Source organism: Myxocyprinus asiaticus, chromosome 12, assembly GCF_019703515.2.
Source record: "Myxocyprinus asiaticus isolate MX2 ecotype Aquarium Trade chromosome 12, UBuf_Myxa_2, whole genome shotgun sequence".
Lineage (NCBI taxonomy): Eukaryota > Metazoa > Chordata > Actinopteri > Cypriniformes > Catostomidae > Myxocyprinus > Myxocyprinus asiaticus.
This window is the reverse complement of record NC_059355.1, coordinates 45,416,503-45,441,776: the sequence shown is the minus strand read 5'-3', so window position 1 is coordinate 45,441,776 and position 25,274 is coordinate 45,416,503. Positions and strand designations below refer to the sequence as shown.

The following is a 25,274-nucleotide window of genomic DNA, read 5'->3' as shown; positions in this document are numbered from 1 at the left end:
TCCTATCTACTTTAAAGGGGAAAGACTGAAATCACCAAAACGGTTGGTCAAGATTACAATCAAACATCATATTTTAAATCAGCAATAAAATTTAAAAACAATGGTATCACAAATTGTGCTTCTTCTGCTCATATAAGCTAAAAAAAGACACTATTTTAAGGTTGTTCCAGCAAATGCATATGTGTATTCTCAAGTAAACTGACAGCCAGATCTCTCTATCAAAAAGGTGATTGGCTCTTTTAGCTGTAACACTGGACTTCAATTACTACAGTCGCAATATTTAACATTACAGTTTCCCCCATTTGTATGTACAGTATATGAATGGCCCGTCCTTATCTGGTAGCAATCAATGCAAAACTCACAAGAGTTTCGTAGAATGAGATTTACCATCTAGACATGACCAGAATGAAGTATGTGATGTTTTAATAAGTTCAGCACAAAGTTGGAGGAGCATGACATTCAGAGACAGATGGATGAGCATAGAGAGGAGGAAGAGGACAGCCGGATGATAGAAAAGTGCTGGATGGAGTGATTAGTGAACAAGTGCAGTAAGGCATGCTGTCATCCTCTTCATATCCCATCAGACCTTTCTCCTCATCAGCATGGAAGAGCTCAGATAAAACTGAATTCATTTGGCTCTCTCTCTCTCTCTCTCTCTCTCTCTCTCTCTCTCTCTCTCTCTCTCTCTCTCTCTCTCTCTCTCTCTCTCTCTCTCTCTCTCTCTCTCTCTCTCTCTCTCTCTCTCTGAGGTGTGAAAGCAATGATCCGTGTAATTATTATATATTATGGGAGGATTCCCAGTCAAGCAAAGCATCTAATCTTACAGTACCGTCCCATACACACACATTCACAAACATTTTGAATGTCACTCTCTGGAATAATCTGGCACTGGATATTCTAAATGGACTGGGTTGCTGTCAAAGGCATGTATGTTAACTAGATTGATAGACTCTTCTCCTGTCCTTCATGTACTGTCATGTACGGTCTTTCTTTATGTTTGTAGCCGAACTTCAGATTGAGTCGGTCATGCAAATAATTAATTATCACTTCATTGTGTCCACTGCCATGGACCTGTGACATGTTCTGGTGCAGTTTCTGTGCAGGGACTAGACAACAAACACACACACACACGTGCGTTGCTCCACGTTCCTATAACCTGTCATGAATATTTAGCAGTTATTCTGATTTCTGACCATTTAGGCAAGCTCTGCTTATATGACATTTTATTACTTTGCCAATATAAACACAACTAACTCACATGCACACACATATTGTGAAGTAAACCGTAAATTCACTATCAGCAAGACTTAAAGGGATAGTTCACCCAAAAATTAAAATTCTCTTATGATTTACTCACCCTCATGCCATCCCAGATGTGTATGACTTTCTTTCTTCTGCTGAACACAAACAAAGACTTTTAGAAGAATATCTCAGCTCTGTAGGTCCATACAATGAAAGTGAATGGTGATCAGCACTTTAAAGCTCCAAAAAGCACAGACAGTCAGCATAAAAGTAATCCATACGACTCCATCAATTACATTTTCATCTAAGCAATATGATCGTTTGGGTGACGCGTTTACGTCAATCGTGAGGCTTTCATCAACATGCATTAGAGAGCAACCGGTAGTGAACATTTATAGTAAAAAAGGTTTTAAATATTGATCTATTGAAATATTGTTTCTCACCCAAAGTGATTGTATCACTTTTGAACACATTCATTTAATCACTGGAGATGTGAGTTGTATTCCATTGGAATGGATTTAACAAAAATTTTGCAACATTTACACATTTATTGCAATACATGTTAATTTTATCAAATTAGATAAGCCTTGTGGTCAGTGTTAGTCTTGCTAGATCTGGATTTGAATCCGGACTGGGTCATCCCTCCCATCCCTGTTCCTGTCCGCTTGATTTTCTGCTGACTTTCATCTTGATAAAATATGGCAAAAATTTGTTGTTGTTTTGTTTTTAATTAAATTTAAATTTAAATGTATATTTATTTATAACTATTTATTAAAATTTTAGAACATTTTGGAAATGACAGAAGGGGTAACTAACACTTCTTGACCAAACGGTCACAGATATTGATAGGGATGAGAATCCTAAGGAATTAAACGATTCCGGTTCAGATTCTGATTCCTCTTAACAATTCCAGTTCCTTAACGGTTCCATTAACGGTTGCATTAACGATTCTTATAGTACTCATTTCGATGTTTCAACATAGATGTTTTAATTTCAAATTAATAACGTTCTGATGTACTGACCAAATAGTGAATGTTCAACAAAAATTGAAAATTGATGGATGACTGATATTGACCTTTACAGCAAAAAATAGAACACGCAGATAAAAGTCATTTGTTTAGTAGGATGAGCTGTATGTTTTAAGATTAAAAACATATTGACTCATAAGACTCATTCAATCTGGATTTGGGCTACATTGGACGTGCTTCATGTTTTGCACTGTAGATTCAAAAGAACTGACTCATTAGAGTCATTAGTTCAGGAATTGGGCTACTCTGATCGCGCTGAATGTTTCTTGCTGTAGATTTAAAAGAACCGACTAATAAGAGTCATTCATTTGGGAATCGGACTACACTGGTCGTGTTGTGTGTTTCGCGCTGATTCAAATAAACCGGCTCATTAGATTCATTCGTTTGGTAATCACACTACACCGGTCAAACTATATGTTTCACGCTAGTGTTGTGTTGGTTAGTTGGTTAGTGTTGCTGAATAGTAGTGCCGTAGACACTGTTAAGAGTACTTGAGCACTGTTTCACATCGGCAGAAGAATAACGAAAATCATGAATATAATTTGTGATTGGGTATTTTTTTTAAACTTAATTGGCTCTGAATAAGAACCCCTTCTAGGTTCCCAATCCTAGTTATCATCAGATATTGGTAATCTCAAATATACTCAAATACTGACTCATTTAATGGCCAGACCAGTATATCGCCATATTGCTATGCATGACCTAGCTCTGTCAGCACAAAATCATTGTAATATGAATTTATAAAATGAGGGGGGAACAATTCAAATAAGCAGTTCAATTCAAAACTGTAGATTCAATACTCTTCCTATTACGTACTCTTGTTCAATAGTCTTCAACTTTCTCAACACATAAAGCACCTGTTCAGATAGCAGCAATTGTGCTTATGTGGGATTTCTCCAACACACAGATTTCTGATCTCAGCCATCTGATCTCAGCCAAACGTGGAACACTGATCCAGAAACAGTCATGCTGCTCTCAGTGGAACTGACTCTGCTCTTTTAGCATTTCACTTTTTTTTATTTTTGAAACTAGTAGACAGCCCCTGATCACCATCCACTTTAGTGTACTTGGAGAAAGAGCAGCTTAAACATTCTGTTAAACGTCTACTTTTGTTTCACGGTGGAAAATAAGTTATGTAGTTTTGGAATGACATGACAATGAGGGTGAGTAGATGATGACCGAATTTTCATTTTGAAATGGATAATCACTTCAAATGTTGATTTTCACCTTCATCACTCCTTTATTTACTTTTATTTCACTCTAATTTTATATGCAAAAGTGCATGAGACAAAAACAGGGAAACAGAGAGATGGAAACACTACTTTTGCAGTCACATTGAGAGACTGAGAAAATCGGTTGCTATGTGTGGGGCGAAGTGCATGTCAAGTGCACACACACGAATACACACGCACACACACCTGGGGTCATCCTGCCAAGCGCAGCGCATAAAGGAGGTCATCCCTCGCTCGGAGAGAGCAAAAGGGCGTTGCGGCATTGCTATGGGCTGCAGACCTCCTCTAAACACCTAGCAGTGGGTTTATGGGTTTGGACAGGTGCAACACACACGCACACACAGCTGATCCATTCTAAGCATTATGGCCTGCAAACAAAAAGTAACATTTATTTATTTGTTTTAATTTCTAGCCAACATAATTGAGGTCACAAGCATGCACGAGTGTCTGACTATGAACTGCATCAGCCCATGAAGTGCACTGACTATGAAGTGTACTCTACATAGCAATTAATTTGAATTGGTGTGAGACACTTGTCTGTACGCAGTTCTTGGATTTTGCCTTTAGTTGTAAGTGACCTTGCGTTACTATGAGAGCGCTCTTGATTCGTCGCCTAACAAGCAATTAATTACACAGCAATTACACACCAAATTAATTAGCAGTTTAGATTCGTACCCCTGTTAACTGACTCGTCATCATGTGATTAGTACTTCCTTTAAGTATGATGCCCACTTAGGAGCATCCTCAAATATACTGAGAACACATAAGTAAGCACACATACAAACATGCTTACAAACACATATCCTGTGTAACTTGCCGATTTCTATATGCTGATAATGGCAAAAATACTCAGGGATTATAGGCTGATACAGAACTGCTAACACACACACAAACAGAGTCTCCAAAGGCCTCATCAGTCATCACAAACACACCAATTGAGGAAGGGGAAAAAGAGAGAGAATATACTCTTCATCCAACTTTTCTACAATTTCTCTCTACAACAACGAGGACTATAATACTTGGGGATGTGTTTTTCCCATGCATTCTTTTCATAGGGATTTCATTAAGTAATTCATAAGAGTTCTAAGCCATGAATTAAACCAACCAGCTCCAAAGGGAATCACAACATTACAAACTTTGAAGCAAAAAAGTATTTGAAAACCAGACAAAAAGACAAAGGTAAAAGACTGTGTACTTAACAACATCAATGAGGGAATGAACTACAATTCCATGAAGCATTGCAAATAACAACCAAATTTAAAACGATGGAAATATACTGTAAAGCACTACTGATTTTAAATGGTTGATTATATGTATAGAAAGAATATATTGCAACTTTATTGCAAAATATTCAGATCTATACAATGTAGTTTGAGACTGTAGGGATACTGACTCGACTGCGTCATTAACAGCGGACGGTCGCTGCTGAGCTTTTTTGGCGGTCTTTGTTTGGTGCGACTCTCTGATTGGTCAGACTGATCTCACAGTGAAATTGGTAACAGTAGGTTAACTTTTCTTTAGCTAAAATCGGTCTGTGCTTTTCGAAATTCGAAACACTGCTCCAAGTTGCCAAAGCAGAAAGTGTTTTTGAACATATGGGCCTGTGTGAGCTTCATTTTCAGGTGTAATGTCTACGGAGGGGTGCCAAAAGTGAATTGTGAAGCGAGTTGTTATCAGCTGTACAGGATGTAAAACTGTGAAGAGAGATGCGTATTTTATAAACTGTAGTCCCCAACCCAAACCCCAAACCTAACCATCAGTGTAGTAAAAATGTAAATCTCAGAATCATGCTCGTCACTGATTATGCAAACGTGATTATCTCCTGGTTTCAACATGGGATCCGAACCCTGGTCTCACCACAGAGGTAGGTAAACATGCTGGAGCCGATGCAAAATTGTCAGATTAGAGATGGCGCTTGTCAGTGAGTCGGCATAATGTGTTCTGCTTTTACAGTAAACACATTTTCTTTTAAATTAAGTTGAAATACCAGGGACTGATGGCTTCAACAGAAGCATATACCATCAGTCAACAACCTCACAGTAGGTCTGTCTTTAAAGGTTGTTAAGTTATCGTTAAAAATCAATTCCTATCTCTTTGTCTATGGCGAAAATTGATGGGATTTTTACTTCCAGAACCCAACTGTTGCACTCTATGGCAGTTGCTTGACTTTCGGATGACCCTCTTGGAAGACTGAGATTTAAATGCTGTTCATTTATACATGAATAAACTCTAGATGGGACTTTTCACCAAAAAAACCCCCCCCAAAAAACGTTTGCAGTCTTTGTACTGCGGAATTTAATTATCATTGAAGCAAGAATAAAATGAGTATGAAATATCACTATTATAAGCACACACTGTTAACAATAATATTAATGGTACTTCTTTGGAAAAAAATTCTTTTATTATGTATTTGTATTTTTCAGATGTTGCGCTTATTTTGTTCACACAGCATGTGACTCTTGTGTATATTTATGTGGTAATTTGTAACTTTGCTATTTAGTATTTTCCAAATGTTGCATATGACCATGGGACACTATTTTGATTTAATTCTTTACTTGTATGGTTTTCTATTTGATATTCTGTATTTTTGCTTTTTTATGGGGTATTTGGTTTAGGTAGGTGGTATTTGGTTTATTCAGGTATTTATATACTGATGTGTGTTTATGTAATGCTTTATTGTTATTTCATTATTCACTTTGTATTTTGGAGTGGTTTGTCTTGTGATCATGTGATTTTGGTTATCATGTGACCTATGCAATCATGTGGCCTCTTGTTAAAGATGGCTCCTGTATTAGGCATTGTTATTAGGCATTGAGGAAACTCACTCGTGACAGAAACGTTTGCCGTTTTCTAGTATAGCTGTGGTTTTATCTCACATTGAGTGTTCTTGTTTTGTTTCATTATTATAGTGTGCGGGCCTTTTTTGTATTTTTTGCATATTTAGATTTTTGTGGCCTATGCACCTAGCCAAAAAAAAATGTACTTCTCTTAAGGCGTGGTGAGTTTTTGATAATTTTTTCAACTTCTTTGGAAAACAATGTTTACATTGTTGCGTGCGTGCGTGCGTGCGTGCGTGCGTGTATGTGTGAGAGAGAGAGAGAGAGAATTCTGCCATTTCATTCCAGTGAGCGGTCCAATTTTCCAATCAACTAGCGGTTTGCTGAAGCACGGGGAGCTGAGAAGGCCTGTCGAAGATTGTGTGTTCCGCTACATCTTCAGATATCCCAACCATACAGTTTAATGCACAATAAGCCAACCATTAAATGGGACAGATATTTTCCTGTCAGCTCCTATATCTCAGGAGCACCTCACATATCCACAGCCATTTGGGTAATACATCTCAGCAAGGCAGGCTACTAAATCCCCCATAATGCCTTTCTCAGGAGACTCATAAGATGGAATAACCACATATTGGTATTCGTTATTGTACAACTACATCAAATTTAGACACATTTTTGTAAAATTCCACAGAATATTTAACTTGGTAATTAGGACTATGTGAAAACACATACGGGCCATTTAAAAGACTAAAAATGTCTTTATTGTTTCAGTATTTAGGATGTGCCTTTTTTGCTTTAATGACAGCATGCACTCAAACTGGCATGGACTCCACAAGATTGTGCAAAACTTGATGATCCATTTTATCCAGAATGATTTGAGAATGTTCCAAAAGGCATCTTGTGCGCTTAAATGGAATAAAGAAATCTGACCTTTCGTACAAAGGAGTTAAAGTGATCAATGCAACAAATTTGCTTATTTGAATTGTAACATAGAAATAGTGAAGAATCTCAAATTTGTATTATTAATTTTACATCATAGCATTTGTTTTTATTTAATTTTTTTTCAAAATCCAAAAATGTTCTGTTTATTTAGGTTTAAATAAGATTTTGAATCATTTTCTATAATCTGCTGGTACCGTATTACAACATTTCTCTTTCAGGTTACCACTAAAAAAAAGTGGTCTGAATAGGGAAAGTATATAAGGATTACAGAGTGACAGGAAATACCACAGAAAATACATGCATTGACATATTGTACATAAACACACCTAGGCCACATACCTGTACACATTGCTAAGTTTTGGAAGTGACAAACAGAATTAACCCAGAATTAAATGCCGGAGTGAATGCCCTTAATTACTGTTGCAAGTTGGAATAATATAGAATACAGGAGTCACTCCCAAAATCGTGATGCATGATATAACAAGCATGATACCTATAGCAATGTTCTGGTTTCTCACTGCTTTAAACAAGAAACATGTGTGCCAACAGTTTAATCCCTAACTCGACTGTGATATATGCATTTAACTGGTGTCATAATTTAAGAATAAGTCTAGATACATACCTCCGTCTTTGTGATTTGCTGTCTCTGCACCTGAAAAAGAGAAACACGTGTCAGATGAGCTGTTAATGTCCAAAAGAGAGTGACATCACTGCTTTATAAATAAATTGTTCAGTTCTGTGCACACTACTACATGGATATATTGAAACTTCAGTCACCACTACCTGAAATAAAGAAAGAAAGAAAGAAAGAAAGACGAACAGACGGACGGACAGAGAGACAGGCAGATTCAGCTCAGTTAATCTTAGCGTCCCATGTAACCTAAAGTGCTGTCAGAAATTTTAGGGTCCAACATTGACAGTCACACAAAATTTTTAGACGTCATGATCAGATGAGCATTAGCTGATTGCATACTAACTAACGTGATTATCAACAGGTACATTTGCTATCTAGGTATGCACAATTATTTTGTTGCATTTTATCATTTGCATTTAGTGTTGTTTTTTCCTGCCTGTGTCCCCCACCAGTTGAGAATCAGTGGTTTACAGTTGATTTCCCAGTAAACTCTTAAAGCATTACAGCACTACAGAGGATCTGTCCTTCACGTCAGCTCGCAAACATTTAGCTATGCACTAAGTGTGTACAGTAAACCTTGCATATTGCCCTTCAATCTGTTCAAATAGCATGCTAATCAACAGCAAATAGACATGGAACTGAATGGAAAAGAATTACACGAATTTGTGAAAAGAAATAATATTAGTTCTGGATGTTTGCGAGTGCTTCGAGTAAATAATGGTCTTTACTGCCCTCAGATCAAGGTCAATATATACAATTTTCATTTCCTCCGTCTTCCGATGGACACTTTCATTGACTGCAGGTGCATGCAAATATTGCTTTTGCTGGTTTGAAAACACTTATTACACATCATCGAGGCTGAATAAAAGCCATTTGAATAAGCACGGTTTGGGGAAAAAAGACTGTTTAGAATCTAATGGCTTCTCAGGAATTGGAATATAGTGCTTGAGCATTATGAACTACTTTAATGGTATTTAAAATCTCCTTTTTGGAGCTTGACAGTCCCTGGTCATTGTCTTTGTATTGTTTTATGGAAAACAGCAGATTCTGCCTTTACTCACTCTCATCTCCTTCCAAACACAACTGAATTTCTTTCTTCTGTGGAACACAGAGGAATTTTTCCATACAATGAATGAAAGTGAATGGGGACTGAGGCTGTTTGTACAATTTTATGCTATATGTACAGGAGTAAACAGTCTTTCACTAATGTTTTTACTGAAATGAAGTAGATTATCTTTTGTCTGGACTTCTGTATCGATCATAGTAAGTGGCAGAAAATGGTTGATGCACCTTGTAGAGTTTTGAAACTAAAAAAAGCCAGACGTAAGGTGTAAATGGCCATGGCCGCATACATTTTCTCACACACATACACATGTACTTTTGGGCCATTATGGTCCACATGGTGCAACACAGCTGGTTCAAATGTGTATGTGTGTTCTAATGTCTACCCTAATGCCTGGTAAACTCAGCATCCCCTCTCTCAGGGTGAAATTGCTGTCTTTGTCCTTGTGAGTAAAAGCTCACTGTGAGTCTCCTCATTTATTACCTGCCCACAGGTGCAAATGGAGAAAATCGCTGCCGTCCATCAGACAGTGGGAGGTATTGGAGAGTCCTGCTTTGTTCCTGACCATTCTTTACACACATTCATGGTACGGGAATGACTCAAGGTACAGGAATGACATGTCATAAAAAGCTCTTGTATGTTAAGGTGTAGTTCTGTATTACTAGAGGAGGTAATGACTGGAAAAAAAACAGTTGGATGCTGATTTCAGGGGGCTGAGGCCTTGCACCCCCCTCCAGAACATACTGCTTAATGAGGCATCCCAACTCAGATCAACACACACACGCAAAAACACACTCCACTATCAGTGTAGACAAAGTCTGGCAGAGCACAGCTGCTCAAATGAACCTATGAATTAATTGTGTGACCTGAAATATACATTTTGTTCGGTCTTTAAAACCTTCCTTTTATGATCTGTGAAATTTCATAAGCCATATGGGATGGCCCTCCTATCATGCAATACAAGGGACCAGTAAAAATCAGTGTGTTTTTACTTTGAGGTATCTCATGTATACACTTGGAGGAATTTAATGTTACTGTTTTGTTTAGACGTTCTGAATCTGAATCTTTATTTATCACCAGGGCTGCTTGAATTTTGAAAATGTACATGTGCCTTCCTTTCTTTCATTTCCCTTTCATCCTTCCTTCCTGTCTTTCATCTTTCCAATTCCTTCCCTTTTTTCTATTCCTTCATTGCTTCTTTACTTTCACTTCCATTACTTCATCCATTCATTCCTTTCTTCCACCCTTTAATTTTCCTTCCATTTCCCTTCCTTCTATTTTCCTTCATTCCTTCTTTTCTTTCATTTCCTTTTCTTCCATTTTCCTTCATTCCTTCTTTTCTTTCATTTCCCTTTCCTTCCTTCCTTCTTTCTTTCTTTATTTCCTTCCTTCCTTCCTTTGTTCCATTTCCTTCATTTCATCCTTCAATTTCTCTTCCTTCCTTCCATCCTTCCTTCCTTCCTTCCTTCCTCCCTTTCATCCTTCAATTTCCTTTCCCTCCCTTCCTTCCTTCCTTCCTTTCTTTCTTTCATTTCCCTCCTTCCATCTGTTTCATTTCCAAGCTTCCTTCCTTACTTTCGATTACCTTACTTCTTCTTTCCATCCTTCCATTTTCCTTCCCTCCTTTTTCTCTTCCCTATTATTGTAATTTAATTTAGATTTGTATTTTTTTTTTTTTTTTACATAATTAATATCAAACCTGACATGACATGTCTTGACATGTCATATTTGAATATACAAGCACAATGGCATTCTATAGTCACAACAGAGGGGAAGATTTTAGTGAATAACAACTACAATTTCAGTCTAGTCCTCATAAAAAGCTACTGTGTGCTTCAGAAGACTTAGAATATGGTTCATGAGTCATATGAAACACTTTAATGGTAATTTTATGGTGTTTGTTGTTTGTTTAATTTTTGGAGTTTGACAGCCCCTAATGACTGTATATTTTTGTTTAATGGAAAAAATAAACTCAGATTATTTTTAATAACTTAATTTTCCTTTTTGTGTGAAATGTTCCTTTAACGGTAGCCCTCCTTTGGATAAACACTCATTCAAGTTGTTAACAGGCAATAAAAGAACAGTTAAATGCATTGATTTCACAATTAAACAGCATTTTGTTTATTAAATTAACTATATAAAAAATAACACCATTAACATCAACGTTTTAACAATTAGCATGCTAATTCTGAATAAGAAAAAAAAAAGACTAAAAAGGGCTGATGAAAATACCCAAAAGCAGTGACTGCCTCTGAAAGGTAGGCCTACTTCTTTTAAGTGTGCTACAGATTGTATCGTTTTTGACCACCAGTGTCACTCCTCTCTATTAGCATTCATCTCCAGCTAATTTAAATGCTAATGTATCCTAGCCATTTCTATGCGTGATAAAGCTAACAATCGGCTCCAGCACTGGGGGCCTTTTTGTAGCTGAGCTATGAGGCAATTAGCTTGACTAGTATAACTATATACAGCGAGAGGAATAGAATATTAGAAAAGTGATCCGACAGCCCTGAGAGAATGCAGAGAAAAGAATGAGAAGAAAGTAGAAAGAGAAGAGTGCAGGGAGTGCGGCAGTGTACAGTCAGAGAATAATTTCGTAGTTCCTGATGGACTGCCTGAGATATAAGAGAGGTCAAATGTCAACTCTTAAAAGGACTCCAGGGTGAAAGAAAATGACAGGCTATGTTTGGAATGGAATACTAGCTTACTACTTACTGAATACTGCGCAATATACATTCTATTCTCTATTATCTATTTGTGTTAAACTATCTACTGGTCTTGGTTTATTTTCAGTTATTATTATCATTACATTTATATTTACAATTGTATTTATGATCTAATTTATATTGGTATTTTTCCACCTGTTGTCATAGAGTGAATTTTAAGTCAATGCAAAAAGGGCCGGTGGAGAGTCGTAAAATGAGTAAAGTACTAAAATGGTAGGGTAAAATGTTTGGATTTAGTATGACTGTTGGACCAATTTGTTATTTTGATTATATTTTTGTATAGTTTGAGGTGTAATTTCACTTTAGAAATATTTTTTGGTTTAATTATTTGTGTTTCCTGTTAATAATACTTACATTCTATATAATTTAACAGAGCGTGCATCCAAATTCTGACAAGAATCACATTTTCCATGCATATAAAAGAAGCATGTCACTGTCATAGAAATATGCCAGATATTCATCAAGGATGCAGTAAATGCAAAAAAAGAACGTTATTTTCAATTCTTTTAATTAACTGCTTACAGTCCATTAGCACTACCATATTCTTAGGAATGTGCTGTCTTTGTTTATATCGCTGGTGCTTGATGGAATGCACTATATAATAGGATGCAGACGGTTCAATAACCGGAGAAGAACCTCAGAATTAAATTGCACTTGACCCAGCCCATTTGCACGTTGAGTGCGCAATTTCACCAAACCTGCTTGCACTTAGGCTTTGCAAATGCTGGCCTGAAAATACAAAATCTTCATGGCCATACCCACTGACTTAGCGATTATGACCTATGGCATAGCGCTGCGCTTAGCGCTAACGCTCTTAAAATAGGGCCCAGTATGTTCATTTGTTTACATATGAAAGAAATTCTCTCTCAGCTAATGTCAATAATGCTGTAAACTTATTTCCTTTTTGAAAGTATAGAGTTCAATATTGTTCAGTACTTCTTAGTGCATAATTATAGAGCGCTTCCCCTTACTGTATATAATGTAAAGCAGTGCAGTTCCATCACAGTAGTTTGAACTTATCTTAGCAAAGTCATTTTCAGATGACCCCTGCAGAAGACAGGGAGTTTCTTTTTATAAGTTGACTAGGCCACTCCAAAACTTTAATTTAGCTTCTTTTGAGCCATTCAGAGGTGGACTTTCTCCTATGCTTTGGATCATTGTCTTGCTGCATAATCCAGTTGCGTTTGAGCTTCAACTCAATGACGTTCTCCTTTAGGATTTTCAGGTAGAGATCAGAATTCATGTTTCCCTCAATTATTGCAAGTCACCCTGGCCCTGAAGTAGCAAAGCATCCCCACACATCACACTACCACCACCATGCTTGACTGAAGGTATGATGTTCTTTTTGTGGAATTCTGTGTTTAATTTACACCAGATGTAACGGGACCTGTCTTCCAAACAGTTCCACTTTCAACTCAGTCCACAGAACATTTTCCCAAAAGGATTGAGGATCATCGAGGTAAGTTTTGGCAAAATTCAGATGAGCCTTAATGTTCTTCTGGGTTAGCAGGTTTTTGCCTCACCACTCTTCCATGGATGCCATTTTTGCCCAGTGTCTTTCTGATAGTGAAGTCATAGACAGTGACATTTATTGATGCGAGAGAGGCCTGCAGTTACTTGGATGTTGTCCTTGTTTTTTTTTTTGTTTTTTTTTGTTTTTTGTGACTTCCTGGATGAGTGTCGCTGTGCTCTTGGAGGAATTTTGGAAGGTCAGCCACTTCTGGGAAGGTTCACTACTGTGCCATGTTTTCTCCATTTGGAGATAATGGCTCTCACTGTGGTTCTTTGTGGTTCTTCATTTGGTCCTTCGAAATAGCTTTGAAACCCTTCTCAGACTGATGTATTTCAATCACCTTTTTCCTCATAATTTCTGGAATTTATTTTGACCTTGGCATAGTGTGCTACAGGGTGAGATCTTTTAGCCAACTTCAATCTGCTGAAAAAATTATATTTAGGTGTTGATTTGATTGAGCAGGGCTGACAGTAATCAGGCCTGGGTGTGTCTAGTCCAGCTGAACCCCATTATGAATGCAATTTAATAGATTTGGGGATTTAGTAACTAAGGGGGCAAATACTTTTCACACAGGCCCAGTTGGTATTGGATATTTTTTTTGCTTCAATAAATAACATTATAATTTAAAAACTGTATTTTGTGTTTACTCAGATTGCCTATGTTTTATGTTAGATTTTGTTTGAATTTTTGAAACAATTTAGTATGATATATACACAGAAACAGAAGAAATCAGGATGGGGCAAATACTTTTTCACAGCACTGTTGGTTTGTGTGTGTGCGCACAAGAGAAACAAAAAACAAACAAATCAAGACTAACATGACCTTCAGGTCTAAAAAATGTCTAAAATAAACAAAACTCTGAATAAATAGAGCTAATCTCCTCTCTTAAAGTCGAGCAAACACTGTCTGCATCCATGCAGGTGTTTCAAAGCATTTTGGCATTTCAAAGAGATAAGACACTGATTTATATCAAGAAATAACTGTCCTATAATCATGGACGTTCCCTGCTCAACCAGCTAAGTGTAATAGAGTAGTTCACCCAAAAATGAAAAATTTGTTCATCATTTGCTCACCTTCATGTTGTTCCAAACCCATATGACACTCTCTCTCTCTCTCTGGTGACTCTTCAGAAGACTTGGAAAATAGTGAATAAGTTGGATTGACTCGTATTATTATACTTTTATGGTGCTATTCATCATTTTTGGAGCTCAATATTTCAATATTGAAAAAAAATCATATGGGCTTGGAATGACATGAGGGTAACCAAATTATGACAGAATTTTCATTTTGGGTGAACTATTCATTTTAAATATTTTTAACTGGACTGGACTATATAAAGTCCACTTAAAAATTATTCAGAATACAGGGACTCCTAGATGAAAGGAAGTGTCATTTGTCACTGGCCTTTGTTCATCTTTCAAAGCCTGTTGGGCATCAAGCCATTAAGTAAGGTTTATTAATTTATTTATTAGTTAAAATGCTCATACTTAGAGGCCCACAGATATGAATCAGAGAGAGAGAGTGAAAGAGAGAGCAAGAGAGAGAGACTTAATGAGAACAAATAGGGTCAGAATGCAAATGCCCGTTTCCTCAGTTGCACTCTGCCACCAGCGCATCTCTCTGCATATTACAGCTTCAGGGCACCCTGACGGAACCTTTATGTGTGTGTGTGTGTGTGTGTGTGTGTGTAGGCGGGTTTGGGTGGTTTACGAGGACATTTTTTTAGGTTACAAACTGGTGGTATAAATGTGGTTTATGAGGACATTTCTAGTGTCCCCATAATTCAAATTGCTTAAAAAAAACATATTAAACAATGTTTTATTGAAAATGTAAAAATGCAGAAAGTTTTTTGTGAGGGTTAGGTTTAGGGGTAGGGTTAGGGGATGGAATCTATAGTTCATACAGTATAAAAATCATTATGTCTATGGAGAGTCCTCATAATGATAACTGCACCAACGTGCGTGTGTGTGTGTGTGTGTGTGTGTGTCAGCGACCTTTGTGAGAACTCCTCCTGTTGTATTACTCATTACTGAGCGAAGGAACTAGTGCTTGTGACTTTTACAGCAAATGATTTTAACAGAAAACACAACAAACAACTGCACACATGAACACACACACTTTCTGCTGATATTATCGAAGCAATTAAGCTAACTTGATATCTTTGGTATTACCTGAACTTCTCTTCACTGTGGGTCAAACAAACCACGCACACACATAGCCTACAAATACATACCATTTTTGCTTAAAGGCAGAGTTCACCAAAAAGGGAAAATCTGTAATTATTTACTAACCCTCATGTTGTTATAACCCTTGTTTCTTTCTTCTGTGGACCACAAAAGATGTTAGGCAGAATGTTAGCCTCAGTCACCATTCACTTTCATAATATGAAAAAAAGATGCAATTAAAGTAAATGGTGAATGAGGCCAACATACTGCCTAATTTCTCCTTTTGTGTCCACGGAGGAGAGAAAGTCATAAGGGTTAGGAACACCATGAGGGTGAGTAAATAATGACAGAATTTGAATTTTTGGGTGAACTATCCCTTTAAGAAGTCTAATATTTTAGACTTATATTATTTGTATATGAAGCCAGTTATAATCACTACAGACCAATTCACACCCTAACCCTAAAAGAAAACTTTTTTCATTTTTAAAATAATGAAAATATTGTATTTGCTTTATATACGGGTGTTCTAAACACACATTTTCCAAAAAACCTGCAGCCACAAAAATGTTGCCAGGGCATTGCTATATGGTTGCTTAGATGTTCTGAGATGTTTTTAATCCATTGCTATGCAGTTAGTAGGATGTTCTGGAAGTTTACTTATTGGCCCAAGTCAAATGGTTCCACCCCCAAGTCTCGATGATTTTCTTTTCCCTAGAAATGGCTAGAATTCCCTAGAATTTTTGCCGGTTTTATTATCTGCCAGGCGTATGTCTGATTGCTTAGAAAAGTAGTGGCATACTGAACAAACATATACACATCCTGAACAAACATATACACATTTTTGAGGATTTATTCATGTCCGTTTAATAAAGTTTAGTTTTAAGTGAATATGGGTTTGTTCGATTCCTAACTGTAAGCATGAACAATAACAGTGCTGCTTACCTTAGCAAGCACCACTAAAAAGTGCACAAATTACACACACACAAAGGACAAACCGACCTTGCAGAAAGGAGCACAGCAATACCAGTTCCACACGCAGTTCGAGCAAGTTCGAGACAAGCACCCTCAGGGTCAACTGTCCAGAGCATTCATCGCAATTCCACACACACACATCATCGCCCTTGAAAACACACGCTGACATACACACATGGCCAATGCAATGAAACATAAAGCTGAAAAACAATAGCCAGGTGATCTATTTCTACAGCATCCTGGTCATCTGTGGTTCGTGGGTTGGCATCAAGAACATCGATACCCTGTGGCAAACAGGGCGATGCCAGAGTAACTGAGGCAGAACGAAGGGAGTGTGTGTGTTTTTCAGAGCATAACGGAGGGCAAGGGGTGCCAGGCAGAGCTGCGTAGGTTATGATCAGTGTCAGCGTGTGTATGTGCTGTGTGTTTGTGTGTCTTCACACTCGGGGGGCCAGGGTTGATCGGGTAAAATGCTTCCAGGGCCAGCGGGAAATGCTAGCATTCCATTAGGAGCCGAGTCGCGGGCACATTTGCCCTGATCTATCATTATCCTGACAGGCTAGACTAATCAAGTGCTGCACATACAAATGAAGATCTCCCCCTGTGGCCCTGTGAAGTCTCTGAGTGTTAGAGAGCATATGGAGACATAAGTTTTGCCCATGATGGTCTTGACTAATATTACTGGTTAATTGCATTTCAACTAATGTTACATTACAACTAATGTTAAAGAACACAGTTACAAACAATGAAGTCAAAGTACTTTTATTTTAAACTCGAGTTGACTGGTTAAACGCTTTAAACTTCATTAAAGATAACTGCAAATACATTGAATGTTTCCCAAACACTGCCCATCTTCCACTGTTAGAACAAACATGTGATCACACCCGAAACTTGCGGCACTGGTTGAGACCACTCAAACAAAAAGAACAATGTTTTGAGAGTGTCACTGAGGCACAGTATTGGGTCCTATGAAAACTGATTTATTTTTTTCCTAAATTCCATTTGATTTTTTCCATCTTCATTTTTCTGGATTCCATGTTTTATGTTTTATTTGTATTTAATCATCAACAGGGTGTCTAATCAAAGAAATTCATAAAAGTTATATCAAATAAAATATAATACATTTTCAACAAAACACTTTTTGTATTTTTGGTGCTGCATAACAGCCTCAGATTATAAATTATAACACTGATGAAAGATTTTTTTTATTTATTTATTGAACTTTTATTTAATTACATTGCATCCTTTTGCGGTTGGCCATATCATGGTTTAAATTTCATTAACAGTCAAATTGTAATTTAGCCTAATTCATTCCAAATTTTCAATTCAATGTGTAATTCTGCGATTTACTGTTAATAAACTGACTCAATTCTGAAATCCATCCGCAAAAATTAGACTGGTCAATTATGATGAGGTGGAAAAATTATGAATGTAAGCAAATGGAATTCAAATGGAATTTAATGTAGAAATCTCAGTATCTTTATTCGCATTGGAAATTACTACATAATTGAAAACACTTTTATTAAATTTTTAAATCAAGATTTTTCTTACTTTTTTAATTACAAATAAATAATCATGTTTTCCTTTGTATGTTCTTTGTTTCAGGCCAGAACAAATCTTTTTCAATTTTATGGCTGTGGTTTTAAATATATTGAAATATATTACACAAACACGTCCTGTAAACGTAGCTTCATGTGCACAGGTCGTGGGTTTAGCTGTTATACTCAGTGGTGGGTAGAGTGGCCAAAAACTTTACTCAAGTAAAAGTGCAGTTAATAATGTTAAAAATGACACAAGTAAGAGTAAGAAAGTATCCAATAAAAAGAATACTCAACGTATAACTTAATGGATGTTTACTCTCCTATATTCTAGTACATGATACACATTTAACATGCATTGCAGAATGATTAATAATATTAATAATAATACTATTAATATTATTGTAAATAATGAAAATTGTCATCATTCACCACCATGTTGTTCCAAACCCATATGGCTTCTTTCTTCCATGCATCAAATTAAAGGGATAGTTCACCAAAAAATGTAAATGCTCTAATTTTCTCACCCTCATGCCATCCCAGATGTGTATGACTTTCTTTCTTTTGTAGAACACAAATGATGATTTTTAGAAGAATAGCTCAGCTCTGTTGGTCCACACAATGCAAGTGAATGGTGACCAGAACTTTGAAGCTTCAAAAAGCACATAGAGGCAGCATAAAATAATCATATGACTCCAGTGATTTTCAGAAGCAATATAATAGGTGTGGGTGAGAAACACTTTATAATACACTATATTGCCAAAAGTATTCGCTCACCCATCCAAATAATTGAATTCAGGTGTTCCAATCACTTCCATGGCCACAGGTGTATAAAACGAAGCACCTAGGCATGCAGACTGCTTCTACAAACTTTTGTGAAAGAATGGGCCGCTCTCAGGAGCTCAGTGAATTCCAGCGTGGTACTGTGATAGGATGCCACCTGTGCAACAAGTCCAGTCGTGAAATTTCCTCGCTACTAAATATTCCACAGTCAACTGTCAGTGGTATTATAACAAAGTGGAAGCGATTGGGAATGACAGCAACTCAGCCACGAAGTGGTAGGCCACATAAAATGACAGAGCGGGGTCAGTGGATGCTGAGGCGCATAATGTGCAGAGGTCGCCAACTTTCTGCAGAGTCAATCGCTACAGACCTCCAAAGTTCATGTGGCCTTCAGATTAGCTCAAGAACAGTGCGTAGAGAGCTTCATGGAATGGGTTTCCATGGCCGAGCAGCTGCATCCAAGCCATACATCACCAAGTGCAATGCAAAGCGTCGGATGCAGTGGTGTAAAGCACGCCGCCACTGGACTCTAGAGCAGTGGAGACGCGTTCTCTGGAGTGACGAATCACGCTTCTCCATCTGGCAATCTGATGGATGAGTCTGGGTTTGGTGGTTGCCAGGAGAACGGTACTTGTCTGACTGCATTGTGCCAACTGTGAAGTTTGGTGGAGGGGGGATTATGGTGTGGGGTTGTTTTTCAGGAGCTAGGCTTGGCCCCTTAGTTCCAGTGAAAGGAACTCTGAATGCTTCAGCATACCAAGATATTTTGGACAATTCCATGCTCCCAACTTTGTGGGAACAGTTTGGGGATGGCCCCTTCCTGTTCCAACATGACTGCGCACCAGTGCACAAATCAAGGTCCATAAAGACATGGATGAGCGAGTTTGGTGTGGAAGAATTTGACTGGCCTGCACAGAGTCCTGACCTCAACCGGATAGAGCACCTTTGGGATGAATTAGAGCGAAGACTGCGAGCCAGGCCTTCTCATCCAACATCAGTGTCTGACCTCACAAATGCGCTTCTGGAAGAATGGTCAAAAATTCCCATAAACACACTCCTAAACCTTGTGGAAAGCCTTCCCAGAAGAGTTGAAGCTGTTATAGCTGCAAAGGGTGGGCCGACATCACATTAAACCCTATGGATTAAGAATGGGATGTCACTTAAGTTCATATGCGTCTAAAGGCAGATGAGCGAATACTTTTGGCAATATAGTGTATATAAAGTCCTTTTATTACTATTAATTCTCCTCCCTGCCCAGTAGGTGGCGATATGCACAAAGAATTGAATCACCAAAAACACAAGAAGAATGTGAAAGTGGAGATTTAAATATTGATCTGTTTCTCACCCACACTTATCATATCCCTTCTGAAGACAGATTGAACCTGTGTCATTTGAATTCCTTTTATGCTGCCGTTATGTGCTTTCTGAGCTTCAAAGTTTTGGTACCCATTCACTTGCATTCTAGTATAAACTAACAGAGCTGAGATATTCTTCTAAAAAAAATTGTGTTCAGCAGAAGAAGAAAAAACACATCTGGGATGGCATGAGGGTGAGTAAATGATGCAAGAATTTTCCATTTTGGAAAAATTATTCCTATAAGGAGATGTTAGACAGAATGCTAACCTTAATTATCATTTACTTTCACTGCATGTTTTTATTTATTTTTTTCATCATATTTTGAAAGGTAATGGTGACTGAGACTGTCAGTCCCTAACATTCTGTCTAATATATTTTGGGTTCCACAGAATATAGAGAGTTTCATGGGGTTGGAAGAACATGAGGGCGGGGAAATTACAATATAATATTAATTAAAGGCTGAATTATCACTTTGAGGATGCTTCCCAGATTTGGACAAATCTGTCAATTAGAAGAGATGTTTGGAAACCTTTTTCTAGTAATTATTACCATGAAAAACCTGAACAATGTCACACAGTCCCAAATGATATAATGTTTAATTATACACTGAAGCAAGATCATGCTTTTTTCATGCCTTCTGTTGTTATTTTACAGCTTTTTATGTCCTGCGTGAATTTAGTTCAGTGATGGTCCAGCATTGTCAATGTCAAAAGAATTTAGATAATTAGTTCTGTACACTAAGGATAAATTGCACCTTTTCTCTGTGTTTGGAAGCTTGTTTTCCATAAAACCAAGCTGCCAGCATCTGTCGAATGCTGTGCACGTGCCAACCTTGCACGTGCAGAAATGCTCACAATCGCGATAGGCAGGGCAAAGCATTTGCACATAACGCGGATGTTTACAAGGCACTGATGTGTTGCAGTGCTGATGTAAAAATGCAAACTTAGAAACTGAGGGCATAAGAGCCCACAGTTACAGATTCACGCTGAAAATGAATGAGTATCACCATGACACAGACAAGCCCACATTGTCACAATTTCTAAAACTTACCTCACCGTGTTTTCTTAAGTTGGAGCTGCATTTTTAATCTTGAAATATATCCTTGTCTTGATGTAAAATGTAGGCATTGTGTGGAGTTAAGAAATGTTTGTTTTGCACGCTTGCTTCTGTACTGTCGAACGCAACTCGAAGTTCCGCTGTCGAAAGAGTCCCATTCAAAAACCTCAATAAATTACGCATTTATTAACACTTATTAAATTAAAACCAGTAATGTAACGACAGGAACGCAACGTATTGTAATGAAGTAAAAGTACATTTATTTCATCAGAAATTTACTTGAGTAAGAGTGAAAAGTACCCACCATAAAATATACTCATAAAAGTAAATTTTTTCCAAAAAGTTACTCAAGTACATGTAACGGAGTAAATGTAGCACGTTACTACCCACCTCTGGTTATACTGGTGCTGTGAGAATGTGTGACTCGTTGGCTTACAATGTGTCATTAGTGTACAGGATCCACTTTCCCTTGTCACACTCTGTGCACTATTGACAGACAGAGGCTGAAATCAGGCGACACTCAGAGTAAACTCAATTAGTCTCCCCGCCTTTATGACATGCATCAAAAATAAAAGAAAATATTTACATAGTGTCTGCCGTGGACCAATTACACATTGGTGTGGGCGAAGGGAGATAGAGACATTAGCATGTGTTTTGCATGAAGCTTTAAAGCTGCAGTACTTTATGTGCCAACAAATGAATTTACAAAAATAAATGATGTTTTTTAAAACAGCCTTCCAAAAACATCCCCTGGCTGCTGTTGATCAAATAAACAATAGTCCCGCCAACAAAGTCACTCATTGGTCGAGCCAATGTTGTTGTGCCAGGCTGGGGTGCGTTTCCCGATGTTTGTTGGAACCACGGTTTCGGGAAACACCAAATCGTTGAGCTATGTTGTTAACGAAGGAACTTGCGACCATAGTTGGCTAACGATGCTTTTGCGAAACGCACCCCTGGGAAGGCCATTAAAAACAAACAGAGGAATTTTTGTAGCGCCACAGAGATACAGTGTTTATAGTTTTCAAGAAAAATGTACCTATGAATGGCTTACTTATAGTTGTCTCTGCATCTTAAGCTGGGGTAGGAGAAAGTATTTTATACATAAAAAGTAACAAACTTCAGCTTAACTTGTTTTTAAAACATGTCATGTTGATGCAACTTGCATACGACAGAGAGATGAGAGCGTAAGTTTCATTGTCATTGTCCGCTAACACGTCCTTTCCTACAAATAAAGCTGTCTGTGATCAGGGGTGTAGGAAAGACCTGAAAAGTGGGGGAGGACATACATTATTAAACTTATCAGCTTGACTCATGAATATAAATTACATGGCATGATGTTCGGAAATGTAAGAAATATGGACAGGGGATGTATTAAAGCTACAAAAAAAATTACAATAATTTAAGACACAGACAATCTGGGGGCCTGGGTAGCTCAGCAAGTAAAGACGCTAACTACCACAACTGGAGTCACAAGTTCGAATCCAGGGTGTGCTGAGTGACTCCAGTCAGGCTCCCTAAGCAACCAATTGGCCCGGTTGCTAGGGTGGGTAGAGATACGTTGGGTTATCCTCCTCGTGGTCACTATAATGTGGTTCTCGCTCTCAGCAGGGCACGTGGTGAGTTGTGCGTGGATGCCGTGGAGAATAACGTGAAGCCTCCACATGCGCTAGGTCTCCGTGGTAACGCGCTCAACATGCCACGTTTTAAGATGTGTGGATTGACGGTCTCAGATACAGAGGTAACTGAGATTCGTCCTCCGCCACCCGGATTGAGACAAGTCACTATGCCACCATGAGGACTTAGAGCACATTGGGAATTGGGCATTCCAAACTGGGGAGAAAAGACACCGTAGACAATCTCTAGCAATTACCTGCTCATTAAGCAAGATAATTGCTGTCAGAGATATGCCTGCAGCGAGAAACATATACACACACAAACTAATTCACACACAGTCTTTTTCATTTCTCTAAGATGTTACTTCTAAAATTATTTAGAAGAAATAAAAAAAAGCCACAAATGAATAATTGTTGACAAATAAGAAGAGTATAAAGCTAATAATGTGGACTGCATAGCTCATACAATTTGGTCCATTGCACATCATTGAGCGCTTTGAGAGCTTGTTTACAGTTGCTTGTGTATTCATGTGATAACTTGCATTGTTTAGCGCTACAAACAACTCAAGTTCTCGCGTGAGCACAGGTACCACTGTGAACGAGCTCAGGACATTAAGATTTTCTCTGAAAAATGACTTAAAATTCAGGAAGTTTGTCACCAACACTTATCATATGCCTTCAGAAAACTTTGAATATGACCAAATAAATCACATGGACTAGTTCTATGATACTCTGGGGTACATTTTGATCTTTAAAGTGAGACACTATCCACCACCAATGTACTGAAAAGACGGACCGACATATTCATTTAAAACTCCATTTGTGTTCCGTTTAAGAATTAAATTTATACTGGTTTGGAACGACATGAGGGTGACTAAATAATTACAGAATTTTAAATTTGGGGTTAAGTATTCCTTTAAGTAAAGTTACCAATTTGTTCATTAATAAATCTCGTTGTTTTTCAGAAACAGCTGAGATTAAAGAGATCCAATTTGTACTTTTTCTTTCCCATCAGCCCTGGCTATCTCTGCCTCTCTCTCTCTCCTTTATAACAGTCCACCATGGCATTCACCAGCAAGAACGTATTGAAGATATATTAACTGTAATGGGTTATAGCTTTATGACAGTCATCCAACAATATTGCAATGTACAGTATAGCTGACACTTTAAGCACAGAATTAATAATAAACCTCTGAGGCTGCAATACTGACTCGACTCATAAAGAGAGGACATCCACACATACAGCAACACACACACTTTACACACTGTGTCTGCAGAAATGTTGTCCTTGACAGGCCCAATGATACAATGTTACCATTGTATTAATGAACATAGCAAGGGAACACACATTTACACAAGAACAACAGACTTTTATAATGACACAGCCTCATTTACAAGCAAAAACAGGGGACATACGATACGTTCTCACATTAAAGTTTTATGGTTTCGGCCTTACCAAATGCCTTTGGGGATTCAGCCACTGTCACCAGCTCTTATAACAACAATAACATGGGAAACAACTAGATTTTTACATGTTCTGAAGAAAATGTGAGTGGTGTTTGCCCATGCTAAAGTCGTCGCCACAATGCTAAGGTGTTGTGGGTGGTTGCAAGGGCATTGCTATGCAGTGGCTCAGGTGTTCTGTGTAGATTTTTGTATGTTGCTATGAGGTTGCTAGGGTGTTCAGGGTGGTTTAGCCCACGTTTAAATCCCTAAAGTATGATATTTCAGTCTCCAGGTAATAAACCTCAATACTCCGGTTACCTTAAAATGTGTGTGCCATTAAACCGGATGTGTTATTAAAATTAGCTAGCAATTACCATGTCGACTTCTCTTTAAACTGCTTCTCCGCCATGACAGTAGTTGATTTGAAAGAGAAAACCCACTACAGCGCCTCTTGTGGCAACACTGAGAATGCAACACATACCTGTGTTACATTACGAATTACATTCAGACAAATTTCAGAATGCAACTAAAGTTTGCGTAGCTAGAAAAGTTTTATTCATATTCTTGCATAGCGTTTTGGGCCAAATACACTGCTGTCGGAATGATTACTTTATTTTTAATAAAACAAATGCACAGAACAAGCAATGATGGCTCCTCTCTATTTATGATCTCCTGCGCTCTTAATTTTTTAAATCACAAGTATCAGCAATAGTAATAGTGATGCTTGCCTTAGCAAACACCGATTAAATAATACAGGAAAGAATTAAGCTATGAAAGGTTCTAAGAGATTAATGTTTTCCTATTTATCCACCACCTCCCCCAATTGGCCTTCTCTTTCACTTTATCTCCTCAGCTCTTTCATATAACATATTTACAGTCTCAATGAAGGAGAGTTAGCCATTATAGCTGCTGGAAGCCTGGCGCGATAAGTTTCATCAAATAAACCGCAGGTATAAAAAGACAATAATGATGATAAATCAACTAATGGCTGGTGGGTATTGACCAGACGCAGGTGCGCACAAGGCCTATGAAAAGGAGGAGGCGAGATAGATGATACGGTAGATCGAGAGAGAATGTAGGTCTGATGGGGGCAAATTACGGCTAATGGTGTTTTAGTTTTCCTTCCCACCTGATTCTATTTGTCCGTGATACTATTTTGCCGGACAGTATAACTCACCCTCTGTG

The 25,274-nt window shown here is 37.8% G+C and overlaps 1 protein-coding gene across 5 annotated transcripts in view; it reads right to left on the bottom strand.

The window, feature by feature from the left end:
* The window catches only part of LOC127448891 (receptor-type tyrosine-protein phosphatase T-like), a 363,972-nt gene that overhangs the window by 315,455 nt on the left and 23,243 nt on the right, over positions 1-25,274 (bottom strand). For all 5 annotated transcript variants that reach the window (XM_051711804.1, XM_051711805.1, XM_051711807.1 and 2 more), the window contains exon 2: positions 7,847-7,876. In XM_051711804.1, coding sequence (XP_051567764.1) covers positions 7,847-7,876 — 30 coding nt within the window. The remainder of the gene's footprint in view (positions 1-7,846; positions 7,877-25,274) is intronic.